Genomic DNA, 26,831 nt, shown 5'->3' with positions numbered 1-26,831 from the left:
GAGTGCCCAGAGCAAGATTGCGCTCACGTCAAGTCAAGGGGAAATATGCCACTACCAGGATACTGCACCTAGATATATCTAAAACCATCACAATGCCCATGAATTACCGTTTAGAGCAACAAAGAGTAATCCATGGTAGTACTTTTACATCAAAGAGGAAAATCTGATTCCCACAAAGAGATGCCAGAATGGAGAAGTTTTACCTTAGGAGTATCTGCGTCTGTGTTGGTGCTGGAGAGCTCAGGACCCCAAGCATCAGAAGCACACACTGTACCACTGAACCATGTCTCCAGCTCCTTCGGTTTTCATATATACTATGTTTTAGTGGGGCAGCTAGAGGAAAAAAACTCCTTGGAAAAGCAAGTTCAAATATTATAAAAATTTGAATTATTATAATGAGATTGGCACTGTTTAAATGCATAGTCACTTTGGTAGATGAAAGTAATATTTTGGGATCTAAGAATGGCAGGGATGAAAGAATGAATTTGAATGTACCAAGTGGGAATAGTTCTGGTACATGTGAGAGCTTCAAATATCTTCAATGGGCCTAAAAATAATCACTATCTCCAGTTTAGCCACCAGCCAGGAGAATTTGTTTCAGAATTCCAAACAGTCAGGATTAAATAATCTCTTGTTGTTTCTTCTAGCCCTCAGTGCCAACATTAGTTCCGTGGGTGTCTAGTGTCTGGTCTGCAGCCACACATTTCTTCCAAGGGCTGCCCATGACCTCCATACCAAGGGACTCTGAAATGGCCTAAGGTTCTAGAAGGACCCAGACCTTAGCTGGCAGCCAAAGGTTAGTGTCCAGTTGTTTTGCTTAAAAAAAAAAAAAGTCAGCCCCTCCTACTCTCTCTTAGGTCTGACCACAAGTATGCAATTTTATTTGATAAGCTTTTCAAAACTACCTCTCTTAAAACAGAATTCACCAAGCACAGCATCTGGAAGCTAGTGGCAACCAACCTTCTCACCACATAGAGAAAGCTGGGCTGTGGAGTCCTCACGAAGGAAGCAGGGACAAGTCCAGGTAAGAGACACACGGTGGGCGGGCGGTCTGAGCCTCACTCCTGGGGCAGATCTACTTCTATCATTGGCCCACTTGCCAGCATGGGGAGAGGAAATGGGATTCTCCCTAAGTTTCTGCCTCCAGAAAAGACAAGACTCAGAGGAAAACATTTGATTCAGCAGGAGGCATCTACTGAATCCCATGAAATCCCGAGGGATGCTCAGTGACCTCTCCAAACTTTCCAACACTAGGTTAGAAACCGTAAAGTCGCTCTAGCATGAACAAAAGCCCTCTTGAAGCCCTATGGGCTTGTGTTCCCTGGGTAATTACCTTATCTGAGGGTGGGAGGTGATTTAAAGCGTCAACACATTACAATGAATGAAGAGCAGATGAGGAAGTGACTGGTTTTAGGCAGGGAAAGCAGACAGCAGAGTGTACACTAAGCAATATCTGTCATTAGAAGGCAAATATGGTGATCCTGGGGCAGCAGGGAGTGAGGTGGTACCTTGCAGAAAGTAAGCATCCTTTAGAACAATTCTCTCTTGATACCAATGCTGCTTGCACAGATGTGTTATGAAAACTCCAACTGCAGACATAAGGCTACAAGTGCCCTATATGTGCATAAAAGACTGAACAACAAAGCTATGTAAATGGCTCCTCTATTTCTCTGACACAGTATCTGGCTCTGCTCCACATATGCAGGTAGCATTCCTGTTGAAAGCCATGGTTTTCAGGTCATCCTCTCTGCAGTTAAGGAGACTGCCCTGTAGACGCTAGGGTCCTACTTCCTTGATAGTTGTATAGAGTTGGCATTCTGTCCTCATCACTATGTTTCCGGTAAGAAAGGAACCTTCTGGTCAAACGGTGCAATGACATACGCAACTCTTCCAGCCACCAGGACATACACTGGCTTTTGTTCGTCTGACTTTTTAAAATGGTATCTCCAGACTGTTGACCGTTTGCTGTCACCCAGGCATTTATGAGGACATTGTGGTCGTGCCGGAAGCCCTCCTGAGTGATCAGTGTCTGACAGCTGCAGGCCTGCACTGACAGCAGACCAGCAGAAGAGGAGGTGCTGCTGTACAAGGCTCAGCCCAGACTACAGGAAGCATGGAGAGGTTGGGAGAAGCTGCAACAGTCTGAAAGTGTGGCATGAGGAGAACCGAGCACCAAAGGAGCGCTTTGGGCCCCAAATAAATGAATTTAATTGAAATACCAGATGTCTGTCAGATGTAATATGACTTTTTCTTAAAGTAGAACGAGGCTTATCTAACAACCAGCTGGAACCCACACTCAGGCCTGGCTATGACTTATGCAATTATATGGAGTCTGCAATAACAATAATTTGGTTTTCATGGTTCAAAAGAAAGTTTACTTCATATGAATCCTCTTTATAGAAATAGCACAAATATTCTTCCTCTTAGCCCACAGTTTATAAACATGAATTCTGTTAATATAACTAACAGGAACGACATGAAATACCATGTTCTGAGAGAGCTCTGCTAAGGAGACAAGTGTAGATCTGTTGATCTCCTAATTCTTCCTCTTTGGTATTAATAACTAATGACAACAAATTTCTATTTTTGCAAATACTCCACAACTTTGAAGGTAATGAATTCCTTCCAACCCCTGCTGTGTGTGTGTATGGTGTGTGTGTGTGTGTATGTGTGTGTAGTATGTGCATGCTATGCATGTTATATGTGTTCTGTGTGTGTGTGCTGTGTGTGTTGTGTGTGTGTGTGTTATGTGTATGCTATGTGTGTGTACTGTGTGTATTCTGTGTGTGTGTTGTGTGTGTGCTGTGGGTATTGTGTGTGCATGCTGTGTGCTGCGTGTATTGTGTGCGTGCGCACGTGTGTGTGTGTGTGTGTGTGTGTGTGTGTGTGTGGTGTGTGTGTGTGGTGCATGTACATTAGTTTGCAGGTGTACATCCCAGAACATACCCATGTGGAGGCCAGAGCAGTGTATCAGGTGTCCTCCTCCAGCCCACTGTGACTGAATTCCATAAGACAATGTCTTTCACTGAACCAGAGCTTGCTATTTCTGCTAAGCTGATTGGACATAAACTCCCAGGATCCACTTGTTTCCTTTCCCCCAATGCTGGGGTCATGGCCACCCTCAGCCACTCCTGTTTTTTTTACATGAGTGCTGGGGATTTGTACTCAGATTCTCATGCTTGCATAACAAACACACTTACCTACTAAGCCATCCCCCAAACCCCAAGGTGACTAAATTCTTGGAATACCCTAAATGCTATATTTTTATGTACTATCTTAGAACATGTTCTTTTGGACAGCTGGATTATCTTTTGTGTGCCACAGAATTAGGTATAAAAATACATCATGATTGCTATTCATGTAAGCCAGTGGTGTTCTACCTTCCTAACTCTGTGACCCTTTAATACAGGTCCTTACGTTGTGGTGACCCCCAACCACAAAATTATTTCATTGCTGCTTCATAACTGTAATCTTGCTAGTTATGAATTGTAATGTAAACATCTGATACACAGGATATCTGTTATGTGACCCATAGGTTGAGAATCACTGATGTAAGCATTTGCCCTCCCACTGAAAACAAGCATTTTAGGCCAGGCAATGGTGGCTCAAGCCTTTAATCCTAGCACTCTGGAGACAGAGGCAGGTAGACCTCTGTAAGTTCAAGGCCAGCCTGGTCTACAGAATGAGTTCCAGGATATCTGGATGGCCAGACAGCCAGGGCTCCACAGAAAAATCTTGTCTCAGAAGAAAAACAAAAGAAAAAAAAGTAAGAAAAAGAAATCACTTGAGTTTCATTGTCATAAGCTTTGTGATTGAGATGATTTTTATGATAGATTTTTCTTTAAGTAAGACTTTATCATGAGCTAGATGACAAAGCAAACTGTTTAAGAGCGTAATACAACTCACAAACTAAAAGGAAAATAGCTTCAGAATTCTCAGACCAACGGTGTTCTCTCTGAACTCAGCCCTGGAGCTACTCTGTAGGTTTCTAAATGCAGATGGATATGTGTCTATGAACACCAGTGTGGCAGCTCCCATATCAACAGAAATAAACCATTAATTCAGCAGTTCCAACAGAGCCGTTCCAAGACTAGGAATTGCTTCCCAAATCAAGCAAATCACTTGATTCAGTCACTAAACACCCAAACTCACTCCTCCCCAGGGCATTTTGGTCTGACAGGATTACAAAGGCTCAGAACTCTGCTGTGTTTAAGCTTCCCAGATGATTGTGGTGACAGGATGTTTGGAATCATTAGGCTAGTGAATTGTTACATAACTGTACACTCAAAATTCTAGGAGGAGCAGGAGTTCAGGGTCCAGCTGGGCTTACATGAAACCCTGTGTGTAAAAAAAGTGGGGATCTAGCTGAATGGCAGATTGCTTGCCTAGTAAGGGTGATGCCTGGTCAATCTCTATATTGGAGTGGGATATTTGTACACTGTGTGAAGATATACTGTTGAGATTGGTTTAATAAGGAGCTGAATGGCCAATAGGCAGGCAGGAGGTATAGGTGCAACTTCCAGGCAGGGAGAGAGAAGACACAGGGGGGAAAGAGTAGGTCCAAGATGGAAGAGAGGTAATGCCACATGATAGAATGTACAGGAATATGTATGGGTTGATTAAAGTTATAAGAGCTAGTGCGATAAATCTACGCTAATGGCCAAGATTTCATAATTAAGAAGAAGTCTCTGTATCATCATTTGGGATCTGGCTGGTGGCCAGTTACAAATGGTGTCCAATGTGGAGATACTAATATCCAGACACAGGGCCTGAGGAACCTAAGAGAAGTTCTGGACAAGGAGTCAGACATGGCTTCCTAGTCCTGCAGTCTCTCAGGCGGGTTTCTGTTTGGCATACAGATGTGTGACCACTGGCTGCTGCCTGTGGACTGAAGCCAGCCACCGGCATCATGAGATTGTACTATGTGCTAAGCTGAGTCACATGGCTGCTGACATGGTAGTTTAATACTTGTTGCACGCAGTCAGAGAACACTGCAGGTGCTTAGTAAAGCCAGGCCCAGACACAGAAGATTTCTAAAATGGTACAACATGTTTAAAGATGTGCTTAGATGCTAAAGAAAGAAAAGAAAATGGGTATAGACAGTCATAGAAAAAATAATTCAAAATAATAAAGTCTTTAAAGAAAGAATAAAGTAATATAAAAATAAGATGAAAACTAGACAGGTGTCTGGATCCTGTATGGTGCTTAGCTGGCTGTGAATTTTTAAAATGCTGACGTACAAAAAAACAACAGCTGCTGAGAGACACTGGATTATGGAAACTGCTAAATTAAACCAACCGATATATTTTAAGAATGCCTTAACTTCAAAATGGAAGTCAGAAAATACGTTGCCTTTGTTTCCATTGAAAACAAAAAGTTATGGCTCTCCAGAATTAGTGAAGATCAGATTTGATTGGGGGAGACCTCCTGAAAAACTTGGCTACAGAAATGAAAAAAGAAACCAAAAACAAGCAAACAAAAAAACACGCTAAGGACAGGTGATATATACATGCTGATCCTTCTACTATGGGAACAGCTCTAAAACTGGATGGAACATGATAAATCTTATTAGCTCAAGAGTCCTCATGATTTATTATTACATGCCATCCTTTCATATGTCACGGATAAAGGTTTTCTTATGTAGTCCACACAAACTCATAAAGTTAACAAATGCCTTTTACCTGTTCAAACATAAAACAAAAAAGTCATCTTTAGCTGACCTATGCACAGTGCACATTCCATACTTGGGCTAACGCAGATATATATGTTACCTTTAAAGTTGATGTGCTCTTCAGAAAAAAAATGGATCAGAAACCAATACAAACAAGGAGCCCAGGTAATTCAGTCTCTCAGAATGTCTCTATTGCAATTTCCTCAAAATTCTACATCCAGAACAACTTCAAACCTCCTAGCTAAGATGGTCCAGCATCACAAACTACTCTAGTAAGGATTTCAGATAAACTGTTCACTTTCCCACCACACAGAGACTAAACAAAAAAATAATACAGCTAACTCTCACAGGACTTGACCATTATCCTAATTTTCTCAAGGTCCCATAAAGATGAAATTGTCCCCAAACAAAAGGAAGCAGTCTAGAGAACACAATGCCCACCTTCCCAAGAGGTGGGGTGGGTGATTTTTGGTCATTCAGTGGGTTATGGATGTTTGTCATTATTTAGGGGGGTTGGTTACAATTTTTTTGGTCATGATCAGGAAAAAAGCTGAACAAAGGAAATCTGATTCAGGGGTCTCTTTGTGAAGGGAAAAAGGGGGGATATAGTATAGAAATGATGGGATAAAAAGGCAGATTGTTGAGTCTACTTTTGGACTTAAAAAACAATTCTACTCTCAAATATTTTATATTGGTATGGATTTTTGTATATTGATACAAATTTAAGGTTATTTTTGTTACTATATTACATGTATATATTTCTACTCTTCTTTAAAGTATTGTACCTATGCACCTACCTCATTTAATAATGTAATATAAATTTCTAGACCTTAAAAACTATTTAGGATAATAAAGAAATACAGGTTAGTAGTTAGTCATCTATAACACTCAGACTTATAGTCACATTAGGTATGTTTTCAAGGTCAAACAGAGATATATTTGAAATAGATAGATGGTCCCCACCTACATTTTAAATGGTGGCATTTAAAATGTTTGAATAACATACGCTTTTCATGACAGTGAGCCATATCTGCTCCTGGCAGGACCAATTTACTTCAAAAAAAGATGATGGACATGGAAGAACCTTCATAGGGAGTTTGCGTTCCATTGTGGCAAAGCTAGACACTGGGCTAAGAAATTGCCCTTGCCTTGACTGCTGACAGTATGCTATCCTAACTGGACCAGCAGAACACATATACAAAAAAAGGTGACTGACAAACTTTGCCATGACAAGGTAAAATAGTCCTTCGAAATTCTTGATTTCTAGAAAAGTCTGTCAGATTTCTAGGCCTGTGGGCCAAAGATGGATGCCCCAATGTTGTAGAGTAACGCTGGGTGACTATGAAGGCAAACAGATGTCTCTGTTGTTTCTTAGTCTGGAAGTTGCTTGCTCTGCACTTCCTGCTTAATAAGGTAATATTATATCCTTCTCAGGTCTCTGATGGGGTTGTAGATTAGTTATAATTACAGTTTTTCATAGTTATGATAGAAAGTCAATCAGGTACAAAACTTTGGACTCATCAAGATAGGATGTAATTTTTTGAACTTGCCAAAACATAATGGACTGGACATTTTGAAGGCATTTCTTACTTGATACTTGCTCTTATTGTATATAGTTTTACTATATGAAAGTTACAACCTTTTCTTTTTATTTAGACAAAAGTGGTAAATGTTGTGGGATATTTGTACACTGTGTGAAGATATATTGCTATGAACAGCCAACAGCCTAGCAGGAGGTAGAAGTGGGACAGAGAGAGAAGAGACAGGAGATGCCATCAAGAAGCAGAACGAGTCAGACATATAATGACAGAGAGGCAAAAGTCATGTGGTAAAATGTAGATTAATGATAATATGGGTTATTTTAGTTATAAGAGCTAGTGGGGCAAGTTTAAGCTAAGGCTGAGCTCACAGTTAATAATAAGTCTCTATACCGTTATTTGTGAGCTGGTGTCCAAAGGAAATTGAGATTACACTAGATCTTCAAAAAGGAAAAGAAATGAAACTAGAAAAATGTATTACAAGACTCATTCCAAAAGACTTGATATTTTGGAAAAGATTTTATTCCAATCATAGACTTTCAAGAAAGCTAGGATTTAAGCTCAGAAATGCTAGACATAATAGTACTCATTCTATAGACTGATAGAGTGTATTGCTCTTCGTTTCATAAAAGAATACTGGTAATTTTTATCAAGGAACAAAGCATTTCTTAAACTAATGACACTTTCATACATAGATAGTACCATTTCAGCCAGGCATGATGGCTGAAATAAAGAGTTCCAGGACAGTCAGGACTACACAGAGAAACCCTATCTTGAAAAAAACAAACAAACAAAAAGATATTACCACTACTTACTATTAGAAATCTCAAAAATTACATAATCCAAATGGACAAAATTACCTTCAATAGACAATTCAAGAATTTAGGAAATATGAGTATTTCTTAATTTTCAGAATTAAAATATAAGAAACCAACAAAAGATATCTGTGAATTTTACTTCTATAGAAGCCACTTCCTAATTCAGCATCTCAGGACACTGATACAATTTACTGGCAAGGAAGAACACTAGTTCTTCCTGGTTGCCGCCTGTCTTTGTCTGGGTTATTAAATACAGAGACAATGCTCAGAGCTCATGGCCTCCTTCTCCAGCTACTGCCTTCTCTCCTCTAAACAACTCACTGTGCAGAAGAGCTTCTAATTCTCTCTCTCTCCCAATGTTTCTGGGATCAATACATTATTTCCTATAAAAGGCCAGAAGTAAACATTTTAGCTTGGAGAGCCATCAGGTCTTTGTAACAACTACTTTATTTGCTAGGACTGTATGAAAGCAGCTACAGATGATATGTAAACTAATCGATGTGCCTATGTTCTAATAAAACTTTATTTATAAAATCTGCCTGCAAGTCATTTGGCTCTGAGGGCTGTAGCCTGTCTGTCCACCTGTCTCTCTTCTATCTTCCCCGAGTGCTCTGGTTAATTGAAATGGCTTTAATTAACCAACTGTGAGCCAAGGACACAATTTTATTCAGCAAGCAATGTATCCCAGCTCCAAACTCAACCTATTTGTTGAAAAGCCCACTGTGTTTCACAGGTTCAATAGTATTCTGAATCAAAACAAAAACAAAAGCAAACCTCCCCTTGCAAATGTATGTTTAAATCTGTTAGACATTATAAACTACAAATCTGTCCATACAATAACTACCATTTATTGTAAAAGGGTTATATTCATTGAAACACAATCTGGGACTCAAATAATGACAAAATAAACAAATAAATGAGGAAGATAAATAAAGGAAGAAAGAAGGGAGGGAGGAAGATTAAAGAGAGGGCGGGGTACTAAGGGCTGTGGATGTAGCTCAGTACATGGTCAGCATGTCCAAACTCTGGGTTCAATCTCCAGCATTAAAAAAAAAAAAAGAAAAAAAAATCAAATATTGTAAAAAAACACAAAATGGGTACAGGCTCTCATTTTCTCTGAATCTAGAGTACACAGCGCCACCTAATGGTAAAAACGTAGTACACCCATAAGGCTTCTGGGAAATCCAGAATTACTGACCTGAGGCTGAAGCAAAACACCCAGGGATGTGGGGAGACCAGATTGTGCTGTAAATGACACTTTCGTGCCCTCTAAAGGTGCACAGAGAATTTCCAACAGTAGGATCCCACTGAAAATAAATGAGCAGATCAATTACTCAACAAAGATAAATATAAATGTACACTTTAATATATACTCCATAGCATTATATGTGTAAATATGACATAAATAACATACACAGACATATATAATACATATATTCCCAAGGTTTTTAAGACTTATTTTTCCATAAAATAAGATGGTCTTTAAGGTACTAAAATAATCACTACTAAGCTAATTATTAGGTTATAGCCAAGACTAAATATTTTTTAATTTTGATAAACATTTTAATATATAGTTTTGAAAAGAAAATCAATTGATCACATTTAAAGCTACAGAATATTTTGGAAAATAAAATATTTCAGTGGAAGCTTGGAAGGGAACTGTTTGTTTTAAATGCAGTAATGCTGACATACCACTTTGACAGTTTGATCCCACGAGCCAGACACCACAAGTTGTTCACCTCTGGTTTGGCTCCAATCAACACTATACACCTAAGAAAAATTCTTAATGTTTAGAAAGCAAAACAGCATCAAGTTAAATATTACATTTTAGCTCTTTATATCACTGTCAACCTGTAACCCACTCTATCAAACATCAAGTGTCACCCATTTCTCCGTGGTGTCTGAGAGGGGACCCTGTCTATTCTCCCATGCCCACTCCTTAGAGACTGACTCCATTCTGCTTTCACAGAGACAAATTATACACACTTTTAAATCCAGTTACAGCACCACAAAGAAATATCAAAGCAGACAGGAAAGTCATCTTAAAGCCAGGCAGTAGTGGTGCACACCTTTAATACCAGTACTCAGAGGCAGAAGCAGGTGGATCTCTGTGAGATTGAGGCCAGCCTGGTCTACAAAGTGAGTTCCAGGGTTACCAGCAGTTCAAGTAAGGATCTGACAGCTTACAGTTTTTATTCTGTCACTTCAGACAATAAATTATAGGCACACTAACTTGCATATTTGCTAGTTATCTTTCATAGTCCAGACTTACACCCGAGCTTGTCACTATCACCAGCCAGCAGGCTATTTTGAGTCTTAAAACTCTACCTCCTGCCTATGTGTTGGAAATTTCAGTGTTTGGGGTTTGTTGTGAAGAGGCTTCAGGGAATCATCAGTCATACTGATCTGGATTTTATTTTAAAGTTTGATATTTTGTTATTTAAGACATTGTGGTTGTTTGAATAAGAATGGTCCCCACAGGCTCATACATTTGAGCACTTATTTACCAGGGAGAGGAACAGTTTGACAGGATTAGAAGGATTAGGAAGTGTAGCTTTATTGAAAGGCGAGTGTCACTGGGGGTGGGCTCTGAGGTTTCAAAGGCCCACAGCAGGCCCAGTGTCTCCCTCTGCCAACAGACCGAGATATAGCTCTCAGCTACTGCTCCAGTGCCAGTCTGCATGCTAGCATGCTCCCTGCCATGACGGTAAGGAACTAAATCTCTGAAGCTGCAAGCATGTCCCCAGTTAAAAGCTTTCTTTTTAAAGACTTGTCTTTGTCATGGTGTTTCTTCGCAGTAACAGAACAGTGACTAAGACAGACATGGAATCCAAATAAGTCAAACAGAATAGTGGTAGCTAGAGGCTAGGGGGGTAGAGAAAGAAGTGGCTTTGGTCAAAAGGTAAACTTTCAGTTATAAAATCAATTCATTCTAGCAATACAAGGTACATCATATTACTATAGTTAATAATAACATATGCCTAAAAGATGCTAAGGGAAGTTGATCTTAAATGTTCTTTCCATGTACAAAAAAATGGTCACTATGTTATGTGATGATTAAGTTAATTAACTTTACTATGGGAATCATAACTGAGAGTATATTCAGTTTTTAGGTAAATATGCCTTACCTAAAATATTGTATGCATTAAATATAAATTATATTTATTTGTTAACTACACTTCAATAAAATTGGTGGGGGTAAATTATTATCCAGAAAAAAAGCAGATAAGTGATACATTTTATGGTTTATATATCAAGGCCTTTTTGAATTTTTATTTCTTAAAGTGTTGCATTATTTATGCTAGTGAGATGACTTGCATCTTGGGAGGCAGAAGCAGAAGGCCAACATGGTGGATATAGTGAGTTCAAGGTCAGCTGAGGCTACATAATGAGACCATGTCTCAAACACCAAACAAATTCCTTTGTTTTGTTTTGTTTTTGGGGGGGATTGGGGTGGATTTGGTTTTTTTTGGGGGGGGTTGGTTTTGGTTTTGGTTGTTTCATTTTTTTCAAGATAGGGTTTCTCTGTGTAGTCCTAGCTGTCCTGGAACTTCCTCTGCAGAAAAGGCTGGCTTTTAACTTAAGGGGTCAGCCTGCCTCTGCCTCACAAGTGCTAGGGTTAAAGACATGCACCATCACCACCAGCTTTTGTCTTGTTTTTTCCAAACAAACAAACTGCATTAGCAGAATGTCCTGAGTGCCTCACACTTACCCTAGTCTACCCCTTCCACTGCCAGTGCCCATACAGGAAGAGAAGAAACAAACAATAACCAAGTACAGTAGGCAGTGCTTGAGTGAAAACAGAGATTGTCTACTGGCCTCTAAGTGCATGTGCACTCATTGTGACATGAACTCAGACACTCATGCACACCACATATGCAAAAAAATTAAATTCAAAGTACAAAAGGAGTACTATGGTGGTTTGAAAGAAAATGGCCCCCAAAGGAAGTACTAATGGGAGGTGTGGCCTTGTGGCAGTAGGTATGGCCTTGGTGGAGGAACTGTGTCACTGTGGAGGTGGGCTTTGAGGTCTCATATATGCTCAAGCTACACCCAGTGAGTCAGTCTACTTCCTGTTGTTTGCATATGCACATGTAGCAGCTCCCTCTCCAGCACCATGTCTGCCTGCACATCACCATGCTCCCCACCATGATGATAATGCACTGAACCTCTCTGAAACTGTAAGGCACCCCAATGAAATGTTTTCCTTTATAAGACTTGCTGTGGTCATGGTGTCCCTTCACAGCAATAGAAACCCTAACTAGAACAAGTACTATGGTGGAAGAGTTGGCTTGATACTCAGAAAGCAGGCTCCAGAAGAACATGGAACTGGCTAAAACTTTCTAGGCTTAAAAAGCAGAGGTGTATCCGTGACCAGAGACACTGCCAAAGACATAAAGAAGCTGGACATGATAGCACATGCCTTTGAACCAAGTACTTAAGAGGTAGAGGCAGAGGTAAAGCCAGTGTAGGCTGCATAGTAACACCCTATCTCAAAGAAAGAAAAAATATATAAATAGGATGATTCAGTACCCAGGGATTAGGGCTAGGAAACACTAAAGATAACATCATGATTTCAGGCAACTATGAGCCAGGGCAGTATTTAAAAAGTGGAAGACCAGAGGAAGGAAGATAATATGAAACTTTACACATTCTGAGTGTCTAGGACAAATGGGCAATTACCTCAAGTTCTAAAAACACTTCATAGCCTGAGGGATGCTTGGGGATCAGCTGAAAAAAGAAATCTGGGCTCCACTCAACTAGTCTCAAGTAGATTCACTCCTTTGTCAATAGACACTAAGTCTAGAAGTGAAGGCATGAAGGTGAGATGGTTGGAATGCTAGACAGGAGCAGCCCTGGAGGTCCTTAAATACACGAATATAAAATTGTGTCAGTCTCTAAAATCTAGGAGGAAAGTAAAGCAGGAAGAGACTTAACAAGGACAGCCAGTTACTTCTCAACACAGTGAGCAGGGAAGAACCCGCCTAGCAGAGACCTGAGCATCATAAAATATTAGCCTTTGGGGAGAGAGAACGGACTTGAGGCAAGGGACAAGCCTGCACTCCCCCAGGAACACAGAGACAAGAATTAAGAGGGAGCATCTTAATGGCCATGTCTGCATTTGCTGATTCCTCAACGTGACTGTCATCAACCATTAGCTAACCACTTAAGAGTACAGCAACTCTGACTGCCCTCCCCACCCATTCCTGCCTGTTTTATGCAGTGTTGCCTTTATCCAGGCCACATGATAGCATATTTATAAGTACAGATTAATGTCACTGCCCTGGCCAAAGCCTTTCAACATTATATGGCCTCTGCAGCTTTTCAGTTTCACTCAGCATTCTGTTAGATTCATCCATGATGATTTGTATTGCCCAAAGGTCAAAATCATGCAAAACTATGCATGGCTTTGGACTGCATACATATGTAAGCAAAGAAAGTGTAAGCAGAAAACTGAAGGAAGTGGTTGCTTCTGGAAAAAAGGAAAGGCAAGACAAAAGGGAAGAAAGATTGTAAAGAGGAAATCAGGGGACTCCCAGAGATAAGGGAAGCTACAAATCATCATGGATAAAGGCCTATCTTACGAAATTACTCTTGGCACTGAGTAAAATTAATTGGAAAAACAAGAGAGACAAAAACAAACAATAAGTCACTGGAGGTATTTTGTGTCACTTTACCAAAGCTGTACTTCATCAAAACCAGTATGAAAGGATGTATTTTATAACTGAAACCAACTCCCAAAGAGCTCGTGCTAATCTACCCTAACGTGGTGCCCTTTTGTAAGCTGGTCTACTTAATTAAAAATGGTCAGATAGAAACTTGTCAGCATTTTCACTTGCCTGCATGAATGCAAAGGAAGGAACAGTGATTTTTAATCACTGAGTGATTGAAAGGGGGCATATATTTCTTCTGCTGTACAAATTGTGAATCTTTTCCAGTTTGGAAACTTGAAAGTATATATAAAGCTACAGAGTATTTCACAGCTGTCAACATTTTGTGCATCATTTCGTTCACTGTTTCCATTACCGACTGACTGCTGGCTAGAATATTTTACTATCTGATCAATTCATTCCTGAGTACTTCAGCAGATAAGGACTTTCTTTCAACATTAGCACAAGGTCATATGTATCCCTAACGAGATTGGCAGTGGCTCCCTAACAGCAACGAGGAGTGTTTATTTGTAATTCTCTGATTGTCAGAAAAATGCCATTTACAGCTAGTCATGTCTCCCGAGTCCCTTCTAGACTAAGAATGCATGCCCCTTCCCACTCTGCTCTCTCTCCCCACCTTCCCATGGCCTCTACTGCTGAAGAAACGAAGCTGTCAACGTGCACAAGGCTCGCACACTGGATGTGACAGTTTCCTCATGGCAGTCCCTCACTCTTCCTATTTCCTTGAAACTGGAAGTTAGATCTGGGGGCTTAATCAGACTCAGTTCAATTGTTTTAGCTTCCTATTGAATCAGGAGGCACATAACTTCTGACTGGCCCACTTTTCGTGATCCTAGATTGTGCAGAGGATGCTTCAATCGTGTGCTAATGGTTTCAGCATCTACAGATGACCCTCTCCCGGAGTCACTATTTCATTAAAGGCCACTAAGTGCCAGTTTGCCATTATTCCTTCTACATGTTGCACAGGATTCTAGTATGAGGAATTTCCTAATTAACTTTTTGCTTGCTCCACAATGAATTCCTACAGAGAAGGCAAGACCTGCCATGATTTCTCATTAGTGGTCAGAAAAAAAAGAAGTTGGCAATCCTATTAATCTTTAACAGTGGTGACTTTCTTCTGGTTATCACAATTCCATGTACAAAAAAATATACACACATGATTGCGTTGATGTGTGCATACTTATTTAATGTTTTCATTTATTATTTCTGATGTCCACACTGTGTGATCTTTTGGCCACTGGAAGTCTCATCAAATTGTCTCTTCTCAATTTTAGGCATGGCTCCAAAGTGTTCTCATTGCTTTCTTGTTTTTTGACATAAGATGTCTTAGAGTCATCGTGTCTATTTCCTATCCAGCCCTAGAATCAGTGAGCTCTCCAAAGCCCACCGCATGTGCTATTAGACTATTTAGAAGCTGCTCTCCACACACTAGAGATGCTCACTGCTGAAGAGAATGGAATGCTTCTCTTTACAAGGCAAAGACCCAGGAAATACACATTTTCAACGGAGAAAAATAAATCACAAGTTCATCAGCTAGTTCACTCCCAATTTCAAGACGAATGTTCTACAGATCTTCGTTGTTCCCAAGCCTCTTCTCTTACAGAAAAGTGCTTGGTTTCAACGGCAGGACTACTGTAAAGCATCATCTTACCATAAGAAGATGAGACGTGCCGAGTAGCAACACTGATTTTTCTGAATGAAGTTTACAATTTCTTTCTATTATCTTTCCATTCTTGACACACACACATCAGAGACGGCAATCACAACACTCTATTTTCAAAGTCACTTGAAATAGGGATTTCCAACACCTGACCATGGAGTCAGCCCCAGGCCTTAGACCATTTCTTTGGTATTCCCTTTTTTTGTTCTGCTTTAAATTGTGACTTCTAAGTTTGTGAAATGTTTCACTGGCCCTAGGTCTGAGTTCTAATTAGAGAAGTCTTACTTCCATTTTGTCTCAGTGCCCTTCTCTCCTACTCATTTACATGCAACTAACATTGTTAGTTTAGAACTGAATTTCAAGGGTTTCTTTTCATTAACATGTAGCATATATTTATAACAATGTAAACAATTTAAACTATATGGTTGTATCTGTTAAATTATATTTAACAGATAAATATTTAATTTATAATATATATTATAAATATATAATTTAAGTATTATATACTTTAAAATAGTTCTCCATGTGATAGAATTTATCATGAGCTTATAACAAAACTAAAAATAATTTCCAGTTTCATAGATAAAGTTATAAAATAAGACTGAATAAAAGAGGTCTCTCAGTGACACATTCCTATAATCACAGCATTTGAGAGGCTGAGGTAGGATGATCCTGAGTTCAAAGCCTTTCTTGGCTACATAGGAACTTCAAGACCAGCCTATGCTACACAGCCATTGTGGTAGTTTGAATGTAATTGGTACCCCAAAACCTCATAGGGAGTGGCACCATTAGGACCCTTTTTATGGAGAAATGCAGTTTAAAGCATTAAAACATGTCTAAAAGGACCACAGTAGTGTAAAATACATGGCTGATTATTGTTATGTTAATATTTTATTGGTATCCATCATTACAGATATCTTAGCTTCAGTCATTATCAAAGGGTAGACTTTACTAATTCACATTTTAAAGACTTAGATTATATGGCACATTATTACTATAATTATTAATATTACTAGCAGTGGTATGCTCAGTGCAAAGATCATTTTTTATAAGCATTTGAAAACTACACATCTTGTTTTTTAAAAAATCGAAGCTGGAGACGTAGTTTAATTGGTAGAGCGTCTGTCTAGTTTGCATTAGGCCCTGGGACATGAGTTCCATTTCCAGTGCCACATACACTGGGCACAGCCAGACAGACTGCCACCCTAGCAGAGGTGGAAACAAGATGAGAAGCTCAAGGTCACCCTTAGATACAACAGAAGTGGAGGCTAGCCTGGACCAAACTGTCAAGAAAAAGAACAGAAAGGAGAAGTGGGGTGACTGACGGATTCAGCAAACTGATAATCTTGCTATTCAGCAAGGAGGACAAACTTTCAGGGTTTTCAGATTGTGCTAGCAAACTGGAAGTGAGAAGCTGGAATAAGCATTTCTGCACACACCTTTGAAGCCACTGTACCTCAGTTTCAACAGCGCGGTGCCTCTGTACGTCATGAATTAGAGAAATCAAATTCTCAAGTCACTCTTTTCCCTTTGTTCTCCTAGCTGAACTTTACATTCTTTCCTGTTCTTCCACCCCTGTTATATTTGGAGCTGACTAAGGCAAAGTCACTGTATAGAGCTTAAAAGGCCCAGCAGCCTCTGCAGACACCAATTAAACAACACAGAGAAGAAGCAGGTCCCTGCTTGATATTAAGTGTGGTGGCCAGCACCTTGACCCACTGAGCAATCTCAGCCACCAACCCTTGATGTTACGTTGTTTTCTTTTTTTCTTTGATTCCAACAAGACCTTCAATCCTCAAGGCCTAAAGCTCATCTAAATCTTGTATTTCTCCTTTTGTCTCTAACTGAAAGCTGACTGTCGGACATTCTTCCCCCAGAAGGGATGCAGCAGAACAAAAAGGAAGGGCAGATAATGGAGGACAAAGGGTACAGTGGAGAGACATGAAATACATATGGAAACCCACAAGCTAATAGTCAAAGTTAATGAAATCAAGTACCTAGAGACAGGCATGGTGGCACATGCCTTTAATCCTAGCACTTGGGGCAAATCTCTGGGAGTTTGAGGCCAACCTGGTCTACAGAGTGAGTTCCAAGGCAGCTAGGACTGTTACACAGAGAAACCCTGTGTTGAAAGACCAAAAAAGAAAAAGAAAGAAATTAAATACCTAGAGAAACTCGGTGTTTTATTTTCCTAATCTCACTATGAAAGCACGTACTACTAGCTCATACTTGGTCAGGGTTAGCTATAGGTGAAGTATTCATAGGACCCTGACCTAAACTACTACTATACCCAGTTTAGAAATGAAGAGACAGGGGCTTATGAAAAATAAATAATTTACCCATGTTTACTCTGCATACAAGTTATGAACACTGTGCATCCTGTCAACTCAGCTGTACAGGAGATGGTCCGTTGCTGTTGTTTTACTTTGCAATGCAGCTTTCCTGAACACACTGGTGAAACACAGAGCTGTGTGTGCATCCTCAGTTACAACTTTATTCAACAAATACACATTAGTTTCTGACCTGAACTTACTTTTTGTTTACTTAGCACTCCTCGGAATATGCAATGGGCTTGCATCCCTGCTTCCCTCACTACTCCCACCTCCTGGGCTGAAGTCACAGCCACCAATCTGATGTGATGGGGCTGAAGTCACAACCACCAATCTGATGTGATGGGGCTGAAGTCACAACCACCAATCTGATGTGATGGGGCTGAAGTCACAACCACCAATCTGATGTGATGGGGCAGGTCCTTCAGGAGGTAACTCAATGAATGGAGTTAGTGCCTTGTAACTATAATCCTAATGCTTGGGAAACACAGCCAGGGAGATTGTCACCCTGGGCTTCATACTGTGTGCCAGGCCAGCCTGGTCTACAGGGCTAAGAATACGACTTTACCTCTGTTCAGTTGGAACCCCATAACCCCTTGCACAAGCTGGGAAATCTCATATGCTCTACTTCCCCCAGCCCCACCCATGATGAGAAAACTCTGACCAAATGAATGGCAATCAAGTGCCCTCTCAGAGAGCTAGCTTTTGATCATACTTTGTCACAGTCCCAGCTCCTGGATGGTATGTCATCACCCTCACCTCAGGTTTATAAAATCTCCCTGCCTTAGCCCCATTCTTTGGAACCGGTGAACCCATCTAGGAACCACACCCAATAAACCTGCATTAATCTGGTCCAACCTGGCTTTTTGCACAGACAGAAACACATCAACCTCAAACAATCAAACATCCTTCACCCTCTTCCATCCTGTGACGATACAACAGGACAGCCTGTGTGCAGCGGGAAGAGGACTGAACTGATCTTGCGGCACTCTGACCTTGGACTTCAGCTTCTAGAACTGTGACAGCCTGGAGTACTTGGTGTAAGTGGCTCCTGAGTTTCCTTGGCTTATGGTTCTAGTAGTAATTACAGAAACCCTGCTTCCCAGGAGCGGCCCACACTAAGACACAAGTCACTAACACATGAGTGTGCACTGAAACAAACATCTAAAAAGGCTGTTCACACATACTAGCAAGTCAGTAAAAGTAGTAACAGTAGTAGTCATAATCAAACAATAAATCTCCTCGCCAGAGTCACTTCCAGCTAACAACCAAAGTGTCCTGATATAAATGTTTATCAAAAGTTGCTCTGGGGGATCTAGAGAGATGGCTCAGTGAGCAAGAGTGCTTACCCCACAAGCATGAGACCAGGAGTTCTAATCCCCAGGATACCATAAAAGGCGAAGGAGGTGTGGCTGCAACCTGTCACCCCAGCACTGTGGAGGGCAGAGCGGGGAGGATCACTAGAACCTCCCTGCTGTTCGGCTCGTCTGAGTTCAGTGAGACACTGTCTCCCAGCAATAAGGAGGAGAGTGATAGGAAAGGACAAACAGCATCCCCCTCTGGCCTCTGCACACACACTCACACACTCACACACACAACATACATGCCACCCCCACACACTCACACACACAACATGCATGCCGCCCACATACACACTCAAAAACACGAAATGCATGCTGCCCACATACACTCTCAAACACACAACATACATATGCCGCCCACACACCCTCACACAACACACATGCCATCCCCACACACTCGAACTCACATGTGCACATATAACACACATGCCCCCATACTCATACACATGTGTACATATATAATGCACACACATATGCACATATATATAATACACATGTTCCACACAAAATACATACCCTAATAAAACTTTATAATTAAAAATAATATTAGAGGAAAGCATTCTAGAATAGTAAACACTTATACACAGCACAAAATCAAGTATATCTTCAACTCAAAACAAAACAGAAGCCCAGTTTCATAAATACAGAATAAACAGATTCAACACCAGTTCAAATACCTTGTGAACCCAAAGTAACCTCAGCACTGAGACAGGACATGGCTAGGAAAGTCACATGACCATTTCAAAAATATTACTAGAAGTAAAGGCTCAAGACTATGGAGTACTGACGATGACATTTCAGAGTATATTAAATGCAGGTCATTAAAAAGACAGGGGAGTATCAAAGGAGAGTTCTAGGAGGGCAGAGGTCATGTCAGCTGAGGACAAGATGAAGAAATGCCAAGTTTTCTAAAGGGGAAAACCAAAGGGACATGATGGCTATTTCCAAAGCTTCTCTCTGGGTTAAGAGGGTTTGGGCACAGGTTCACCTCAACAGAGAAAGGTGTGTGAAGCAAGGCTTAGCTGCTATGGGAAGCAGACTTGAGCATAAGTGAAACCATTTTTTTTTCTGACCATTATTAGGACAATCTGAAAGTCAAATACATTAGCTCCTGAAACAGAAAAATTCATAAAGATGAGGTGACAAGCCATCAGGGACATTCTACACAGAATTTCTTTGAGAATATATAGAGACCACTGCTTATATGAAAATGGTCTATACTTTCATTACATACTTGCTTTAACATACATTAAAAACTAACGTTAACCCGATGGCTTATGACTATTACAAAGAAATAAATGTATATAGTCATGAACCCAATGGCTCATGACTATTACTTTTGGAATAGATGAAAAAGTAATTAAAGATAAAGGAAAATACTAAAGCAGTGCTCTGTTTGCTGTAACTAGATCTCACCTCATGATCTGCTCCTTACCAGCGTATCATTTACATAAATAATCAAAAAAAGGCAGCAACATTGTAAAAAATCCTCAGAGGAAAAAATAGCTTTAAAGAAAGAAGGTAAAAAACATGAAGTTATTCTTAACACAAATTATATACGAAAAAGCAACATAAGCAAGGCGTGGTAGTTCACATCTGTAACCCCAATCCTTGGGACATGGCCATTTCAGTTACATCGTGGTCTCCAAGCTAGTCTGGGCTATGAGAGCCACTATTCCAAAGAAATAACAGCAAAACTGTCAGCAAAAATGATGGAACTTCACTGTGTCTGAATTTTGGACTTCCTGCTCTGAAGGGATTCTTTCATTAAACATCCGGAAACCCAAGTTCCTCCTTTTCCAAAGCTGCCATTACCCATGATTTTTCTAAAAACTTGGTAATTTACCACCACAATATTCAAGGAGCTGTCCCAATACAAGAAAGTAATAGACCATGTTCATTATTTTTAGAACTAATTGTAGAAATACTGATTTTTTAAAAAATAGCTATAACTGTAGAATACTGATTTTTAAAAATAACTATAGCTATGCAATGTTATCTAGGATGCTCACAACTCAACTTTTGTTACAAAACACTCATGTTCTTCCATCTAATTAATAAAGACTTGCTACACTGTGTCTGTAGGTAAAAACCGGAAAGCTCATTGCCTATTGCACTAAGGAGGCGAGTTTAAAAGCACATTTGCAAATCTTTATTTGAGGACTCTATTGCTACTCTGAGGTTAAAATATTTAGCATTCCTTAAGATTTACACATGCATTTTGGTTCTTCCAGAGTCTATTTCCTATGTCCCATATTACTTACACACACACTGAAAAACAATGACTCTTAAACTTCCTTTAGTAAACTCAGCCTCCTGGATGGTATTTGATACTTGAATGTATTCTGAGTCTCCCTGAAGCCTCAGGACAGTCATGACACAGCTTGTGAACAGCCCACCGCCCTCTCTTAGGGCACTGCACAGCAGGCGTGTGCCCAGAGCCTAAGGAACACCATTCGCCCCAGGGAGGAAGCACGCCACAGTACTAGAGCTGCAGGCACTTGTATTGCCCCGTGAGGAGCCTGACCTTTCCTTTTCTTGTCTTAGGCCGAGAGTTACTTAATGTCTGCAGAATAAAATAGTAAGTGGCATCTACTATGAACAAGAAACATTAAAGCTTAACCTTGTCCCCTGAAAACATTTCCCCATGTTCATTCCCAAAGAGATTTCAAACAAAGTCTAAAAGAGAAAAGCCATCATCCCAGAGAGATTCCGATCATACCTCCTGAGTGTGCTCTTTGTAGACCTGGAGGGGCCCTGTAGCTTTGGCAGTGTCCCAGAGCTGCAGGGAGCCGTCACCACTACAGGTGACAAGGACATGCTCATTGTCTTCACTCCAGGTAACATCAAACAATCCATCACTCCAGTCAAAGCTACACCAGAATTAAAGAAAAGAAAGCCCATGAACTGCTCATCAGAAAAGGATTCACATTCTTAATCATAGTCATTTTCCTCGGTTCTTCACATACTGTAACATACATCATTTTATGATCATCAACATAAGCAGGACTTCACAGGAACCGGTTCAGGAAGGCAGGAAGAATGGCCTAGGAAGCACAGGTTGACAACTAGAAAGCTAATCAAAGAACGACACAATCTACCCACGGCATGCTGTCACACCTGCTGCTTGCTGTGACTCAGTATGCACGAACGAGCACCTCAAAACCCTGGGACCAGTCATTGTAAATACTCCCATAAATCCTTCCTCTGAGCTGTGTGACACTTATTGCATAAATCTTTCACCTGTGAACAGGTAGTCACCTTCCAACAGAATCTCTTTTCTCTGCCTTTCACTAACCCGGATGAAGTGTTATGAGTCCATCCGTCAACATGGAAGTCAGGTACAGAGAGAAGAGAAACACTGGATAATCCACAAGATGGGCATTAGCCCTTGCCCAAGTAAAGCTAAATTATATTAAGACAGCAAAGGGAAGGTGTCACAGAATGTACTCATTGGGTCACTGTTGTTTAAAATATACAATTTATAAGTGGACATTAACAAGCTTGAGAACACAGCATAATCCTAAATGACAAAAATAATTTCTATATTATGCCAATGCAAAAGCTTCTTTTATATCATAAATCAAAACCTATTAGTAGCAAATATTTAAAAGGGAACGTATTAAGACCCTGACAGTGGTTGAGAGATACGTAAGCTTAGGAAGTAGAGTCACCATAGCGGTTTGAAGGAGCGTGGCCCCCATGGGCTCATGTGTCTGAATACTCCATTCCCACTTGATAGAACTGTCTGGGAAGGTTTCGGAGGTGTGGTATTGTCAGAAGAAGTGTGCCACTGTAGGCACTCTCTGAGACTTCAAAACACCTGTCCCATTCCCAGCATGCATCTCTCTTCCTCCTACTTGTGGATCAAGATGTGGGCTCTCAGCGGCTCCTATATCCATGCCCTTGTTCTGCCATCATGAACCCCACCCTCCTGAGACCACACACTCAAATTAAACATTTTGTTTTATAATAAAGTGTTGTCTTGATCATGACATCTTATTGAAGTAACAGGAAAGACAGCCACTTTACCTTCTAAAAACCTGTAGTCCAGATTCATTTTGATCCAATACTATTAGGGTTCCACAGCCTAGAGAGAGAGAGAGAGAGAGATTAAAAAAAAAAAGGCCATGCTGTTGAAACTTCCAGGGGACATCTAAGGTGAAGTATTAAGCAGTATGAACCTGCATTAACTACCACAAATTTCCCTTAAAATAACTGTGCCCATGTAAACAAAAGGACTAGAAGTTACACAGTATGCTTCAATCATTAAATATTCAACTTACCATCTGGCCTGACTGGAATCCAGTCACCAGCCTAGGGGAAAGACACCTGAGTGCCAATCAAACCAGGCCAGGTGCTAAGCACACAAACCTTTCTACTAACAGAAGAGAAACCTTATGCTTATAAACTCCCAAGACTATGATTCCACCTTGCTAATACAGGGAAAACATATCTGACATAGCTTTTAAACACAAAGTATGGTGGAAATACCAGATCCTCTTGGACCAAATGTTTAGATATTATTAACTCCATTATCTGCCAGCGATTAATTATTATTGGTAAAAGACCAAAGTCTCTTTCTCTTCCCTGACCATTCCCTCCACTCTAATAACTGATCAAGGTGCATTTGAGCTTGGAATACTCAAGGTAAGATGACTAATTATTAAGCTTACATGCACACTCACGTGTTCCCAGTCTTAATAGTTATACTTTGTGTTCTTGTGATCAGTAAGATGTTTTCATTTGTAAGGTGTTTAAGCTCTTCCACTTAAATACGATTGGTGAAAAACTCCCATTTCTAGGGCTGGAGGAATGGTTCATCCCTTATGAGCACTGGTGGCTTACAGAGGACCAAGTTTCTGGACCCAGAACTCACTTGGTGACTAACAACTATCAGGAACTCCAGTTTCAGGGGATCCAATCCCTGTTCAAACCTCCTCTTCTAGCCTTACAGGCACCAGGTATGGCTGAGGTTCACAGACATACATACAAGCAAAACACTCAGACACACCCCTCTAAAAATAATTCCTAAATATACCAACTCCTTATAAGGAACAGTTATAAACGACTTAAAGTCTTTATCCTAACCGGGGGCCAAGGACTGTAAACCTGACCACGAAAGCACTCAGAGCTAATGATTAAAACTATAGAGTTATTTATCACCGAATTTCAGAAATCATATTTTTTCCTACAGTAGACAAAATGAATACTATGAATCGCTGACATTATGCAATGGCTTGCCACACACTGCTCCAATGTGTAAACAACAGAGGGGGTGTGATTAAAAGAAGGCTGATACATGGCTTGGGCGTCTAGACAGCTCTGCAAATTTATCCATTTTTCATGAGACAAGAAAAAGCGAGAACAGTACTTTCTAGTCTTTTTTTTAAAGATAGGATCGGAGTATCCCTACGTATTAGTTGAGAGTGGCTTTGAACTCGTGACTCCGTTGCCTCCCCCTTCCAAGTGCTGACAAGTGCACCCTTCTTAAGGAAGGGAAAGACAAGCTGTAGATGTCTCCAGGGCTCAAACCAGGAGAAAGGGGGACCCAAGAGGGCGGAGCGGCCCTCTGTCTCCCCCTGGCGGTGGCGGGCCGCCCCGCGCGTGCTCAGAAGCGCGTTCCCGCGCCCGCCCCGGCGGCGGCGCGGCCCGGGCTCACCCGCGATGCCGTAGTGCTGCGCCGCGGCGCAGGCCAGGCGGCCCGGCAGGTACGGGGAGAACTCGGCGGCGTAGCCGTGACGGCCCGGCACCCGCAGCGTCCGCGCCGTGCTCATTCCGCCCGCCGGCCCGCAGCTTCTCGGCCTCCCCGCCCAGGCTGCGGAAACAGTCTCGAGGAAGAAGCACGCCGCGGCGACTCTCTCACAGAACTTAGGAGTCCAGGAAGGCCAGGCGGAAGTGAGGGCGCCGTCGCCCAGAATCCTTCACTTTGATTGGCCCACACAGAAAAGGGAGATGACGCCAAGGAGACCATTTTTCTTTTGGGCAAACATCCACTGAGTTGCGCTGGATGAAATCAACTGGCCTTCTAGACTTTGTTCTAGAACTAAGGGACAAGGTTTGAGTTAGGGAACGCATCCGACAGTTGTTCATGTTCCATCGCAGCCTCTGTGGAGGATCAACTTGTTTTTCTATTAATTCCTTGAACTTTCAAAACGTTGCTATTCTGACATTCTCCTGATGATTATAAAATAAAAGCCACAACAAACTCTGAAAGCAGTTAACGAGTCCAAAGACAACAAATAAAGTGCTATGTTGCCCAAGGTAATTTGAAGCCAGACAACAATGAAGCTAAGGGAAAGATATGGTAGATAGTTATCATATCTAATTAACTGTCTATAGATGTTGTGTAGTTTCATTGTGCTTGTATCTCTGGGTAATTAAGGAAAACTTGGGCTCATTAATTCATTCATTCAAACATTTGCCAAGCATGTGCAGTGTGGATGATGAGTGCATAATTTGCCAAACCAAACACTAAAGAGTAAAAGAGATTGTTGTTAATATTAAACCACTCAACCTGCATAAACCAACTCGCACACAAAGCTCAGCACTAGGCTTTTCACACTCAAAAGCACTGTTGGGGTACATGGTTGAACTCAAGAGATCACATGTAATGAAAACTGTTAACTGTAACCAAAATGCTATTGATGCTATGATAAATATATGTGGGTGTTTTCGAAGGGGAGGGAGCAGAAAAAGCTTTATGAAGGAGATAATCTGTGGTGAGTGCATACTTATGGGTTTTCTTTACATAAAAAGTTGGAAGCTATTGTGGGGTCAGGAAAAAGGTAAGGAACCCAGGAGCCCTAAATCCTTAAGGGATGGGAGATGTCAAGACTCAGCATGCAGAGAGAGGGCGTGGTGAACAAAGGACACTTCATGTAGACAGGGAAGTCAACCACTAGTGATGCCCTCCAACATGAAGTCTTTACACTGTGCCCAAGGAACCAGACTTTCAAGGCGGTTTAAATAACAGAGAACTATGCAACGTTCCAGATATGGGTAGCTAAGTGAGTCTTCGCTCACTAGCAACACTAACTGGAGACTAGAGATTGGCGGTGGAGTGCCATTTAGAGACTTTACCAATAATTCAAGCAAAAGATGCTAAGTCAAGATAGGATGGTGGTATCTTGTTGAGAATTATGGTAAGAGGAGTAGAGGGTGAGATTAAAGGTCAAATGAAGACAAAAAGTTTAAATGGTCCCCAACTTGCTTACTGTAGTGCCTATATCAGCACAGGAATTGTTCATTGAAATAAGGACAAAGGGAGAAGGAACAAGTTTGAGAAGACAACAAACTCTAGTTTAACATGTCGAGTGTAGATTGTGTTAAGTGTCTGAATACAGCAGAATGAAACCCTGGCAACGCATGTAGATAATATTTAAGCCATGGAAATGACAGTTTTCACTTAGGAAGAAAATGGTGTAAAAAGAGAAGGGGGCTAAAGACCGAATGTGGGGAAACACTACCACGGGAAAGCTTGGCAGTGGAGAAGCTATAGAAGGTTAAAGAGAGCCACGGATGGATTCTATAGACTCATTTATTACTTGGTTTAAGAATACTGCTCAATCCAGATGTGGTGGTACATGTTTTTAAGCCCAGCACTTGGGAGGCCTGCCTGAACTACAGAGTGAGTACCAGGACAGCCAGGACTATCAAGAGAAACCCTATCTTGAAACCACCCTCCAATCAAGCTGGGAAAATTTGCACACTATTTTCCTACGTAGATTTAGAGGCTTAATGAGTGGATCTGTATTAGGCAATGGCACACAAAGCTTCAC

The 26,831-nt window shown here is 40.9% G+C and overlaps 1 protein-coding gene across 2 annotated transcripts in view; it reads right to left on the bottom strand.

Annotated features, from left to right (window-relative positions):
* Positions 1-24,951, bottom strand: part of Pex7 (peroxisomal biogenesis factor 7) — a 55,858-nt gene extending 30,907 nt beyond the window's left edge. The window contains exons 1-5 of one of the 2 annotated variants that reach the window (XM_040728135.1): positions 24,713-24,950; positions 23,083-23,140; positions 21,773-21,923; positions 9,720-9,797; positions 9,226-9,334 (exon numbers count right to left, since the gene is read on the bottom strand). In XM_040728135.1, coding sequence (XP_040584069.1) covers positions 9,226-9,334; positions 9,720-9,797; positions 21,773-21,923; positions 23,083-23,140; positions 24,713-24,827 — 511 coding nt within the window. In that variant the 5' untranslated portion in view covers positions 24,828-24,950. Of the gene's footprint in view, positions 1-9,225; positions 9,335-9,719; positions 9,798-21,772; positions 21,924-23,082; positions 23,141-24,712 lie in introns of both variants that reach the window. The other variant, XM_040728136.1, reaches the window with a different exon arrangement.
* Positions 24,952-26,831: the final 1,880 nt, after the last annotated feature.

This window comes from Mesocricetus auratus, unplaced genomic scaffold (assembly GCF_017639785.1).
Source record: "Mesocricetus auratus isolate SY011 unplaced genomic scaffold, BCM_Maur_2.0 Super-Scaffold_100018, whole genome shotgun sequence".
In the NCBI taxonomy this organism is placed as follows: domain Eukaryota; kingdom Metazoa; phylum Chordata; class Mammalia; order Rodentia; family Cricetidae; genus Mesocricetus; species Mesocricetus auratus.
The sequence above is the reverse complement of the archived record's forward strand: the minus strand, read 5'-3'. Positions and strand labels throughout refer to the sequence as shown.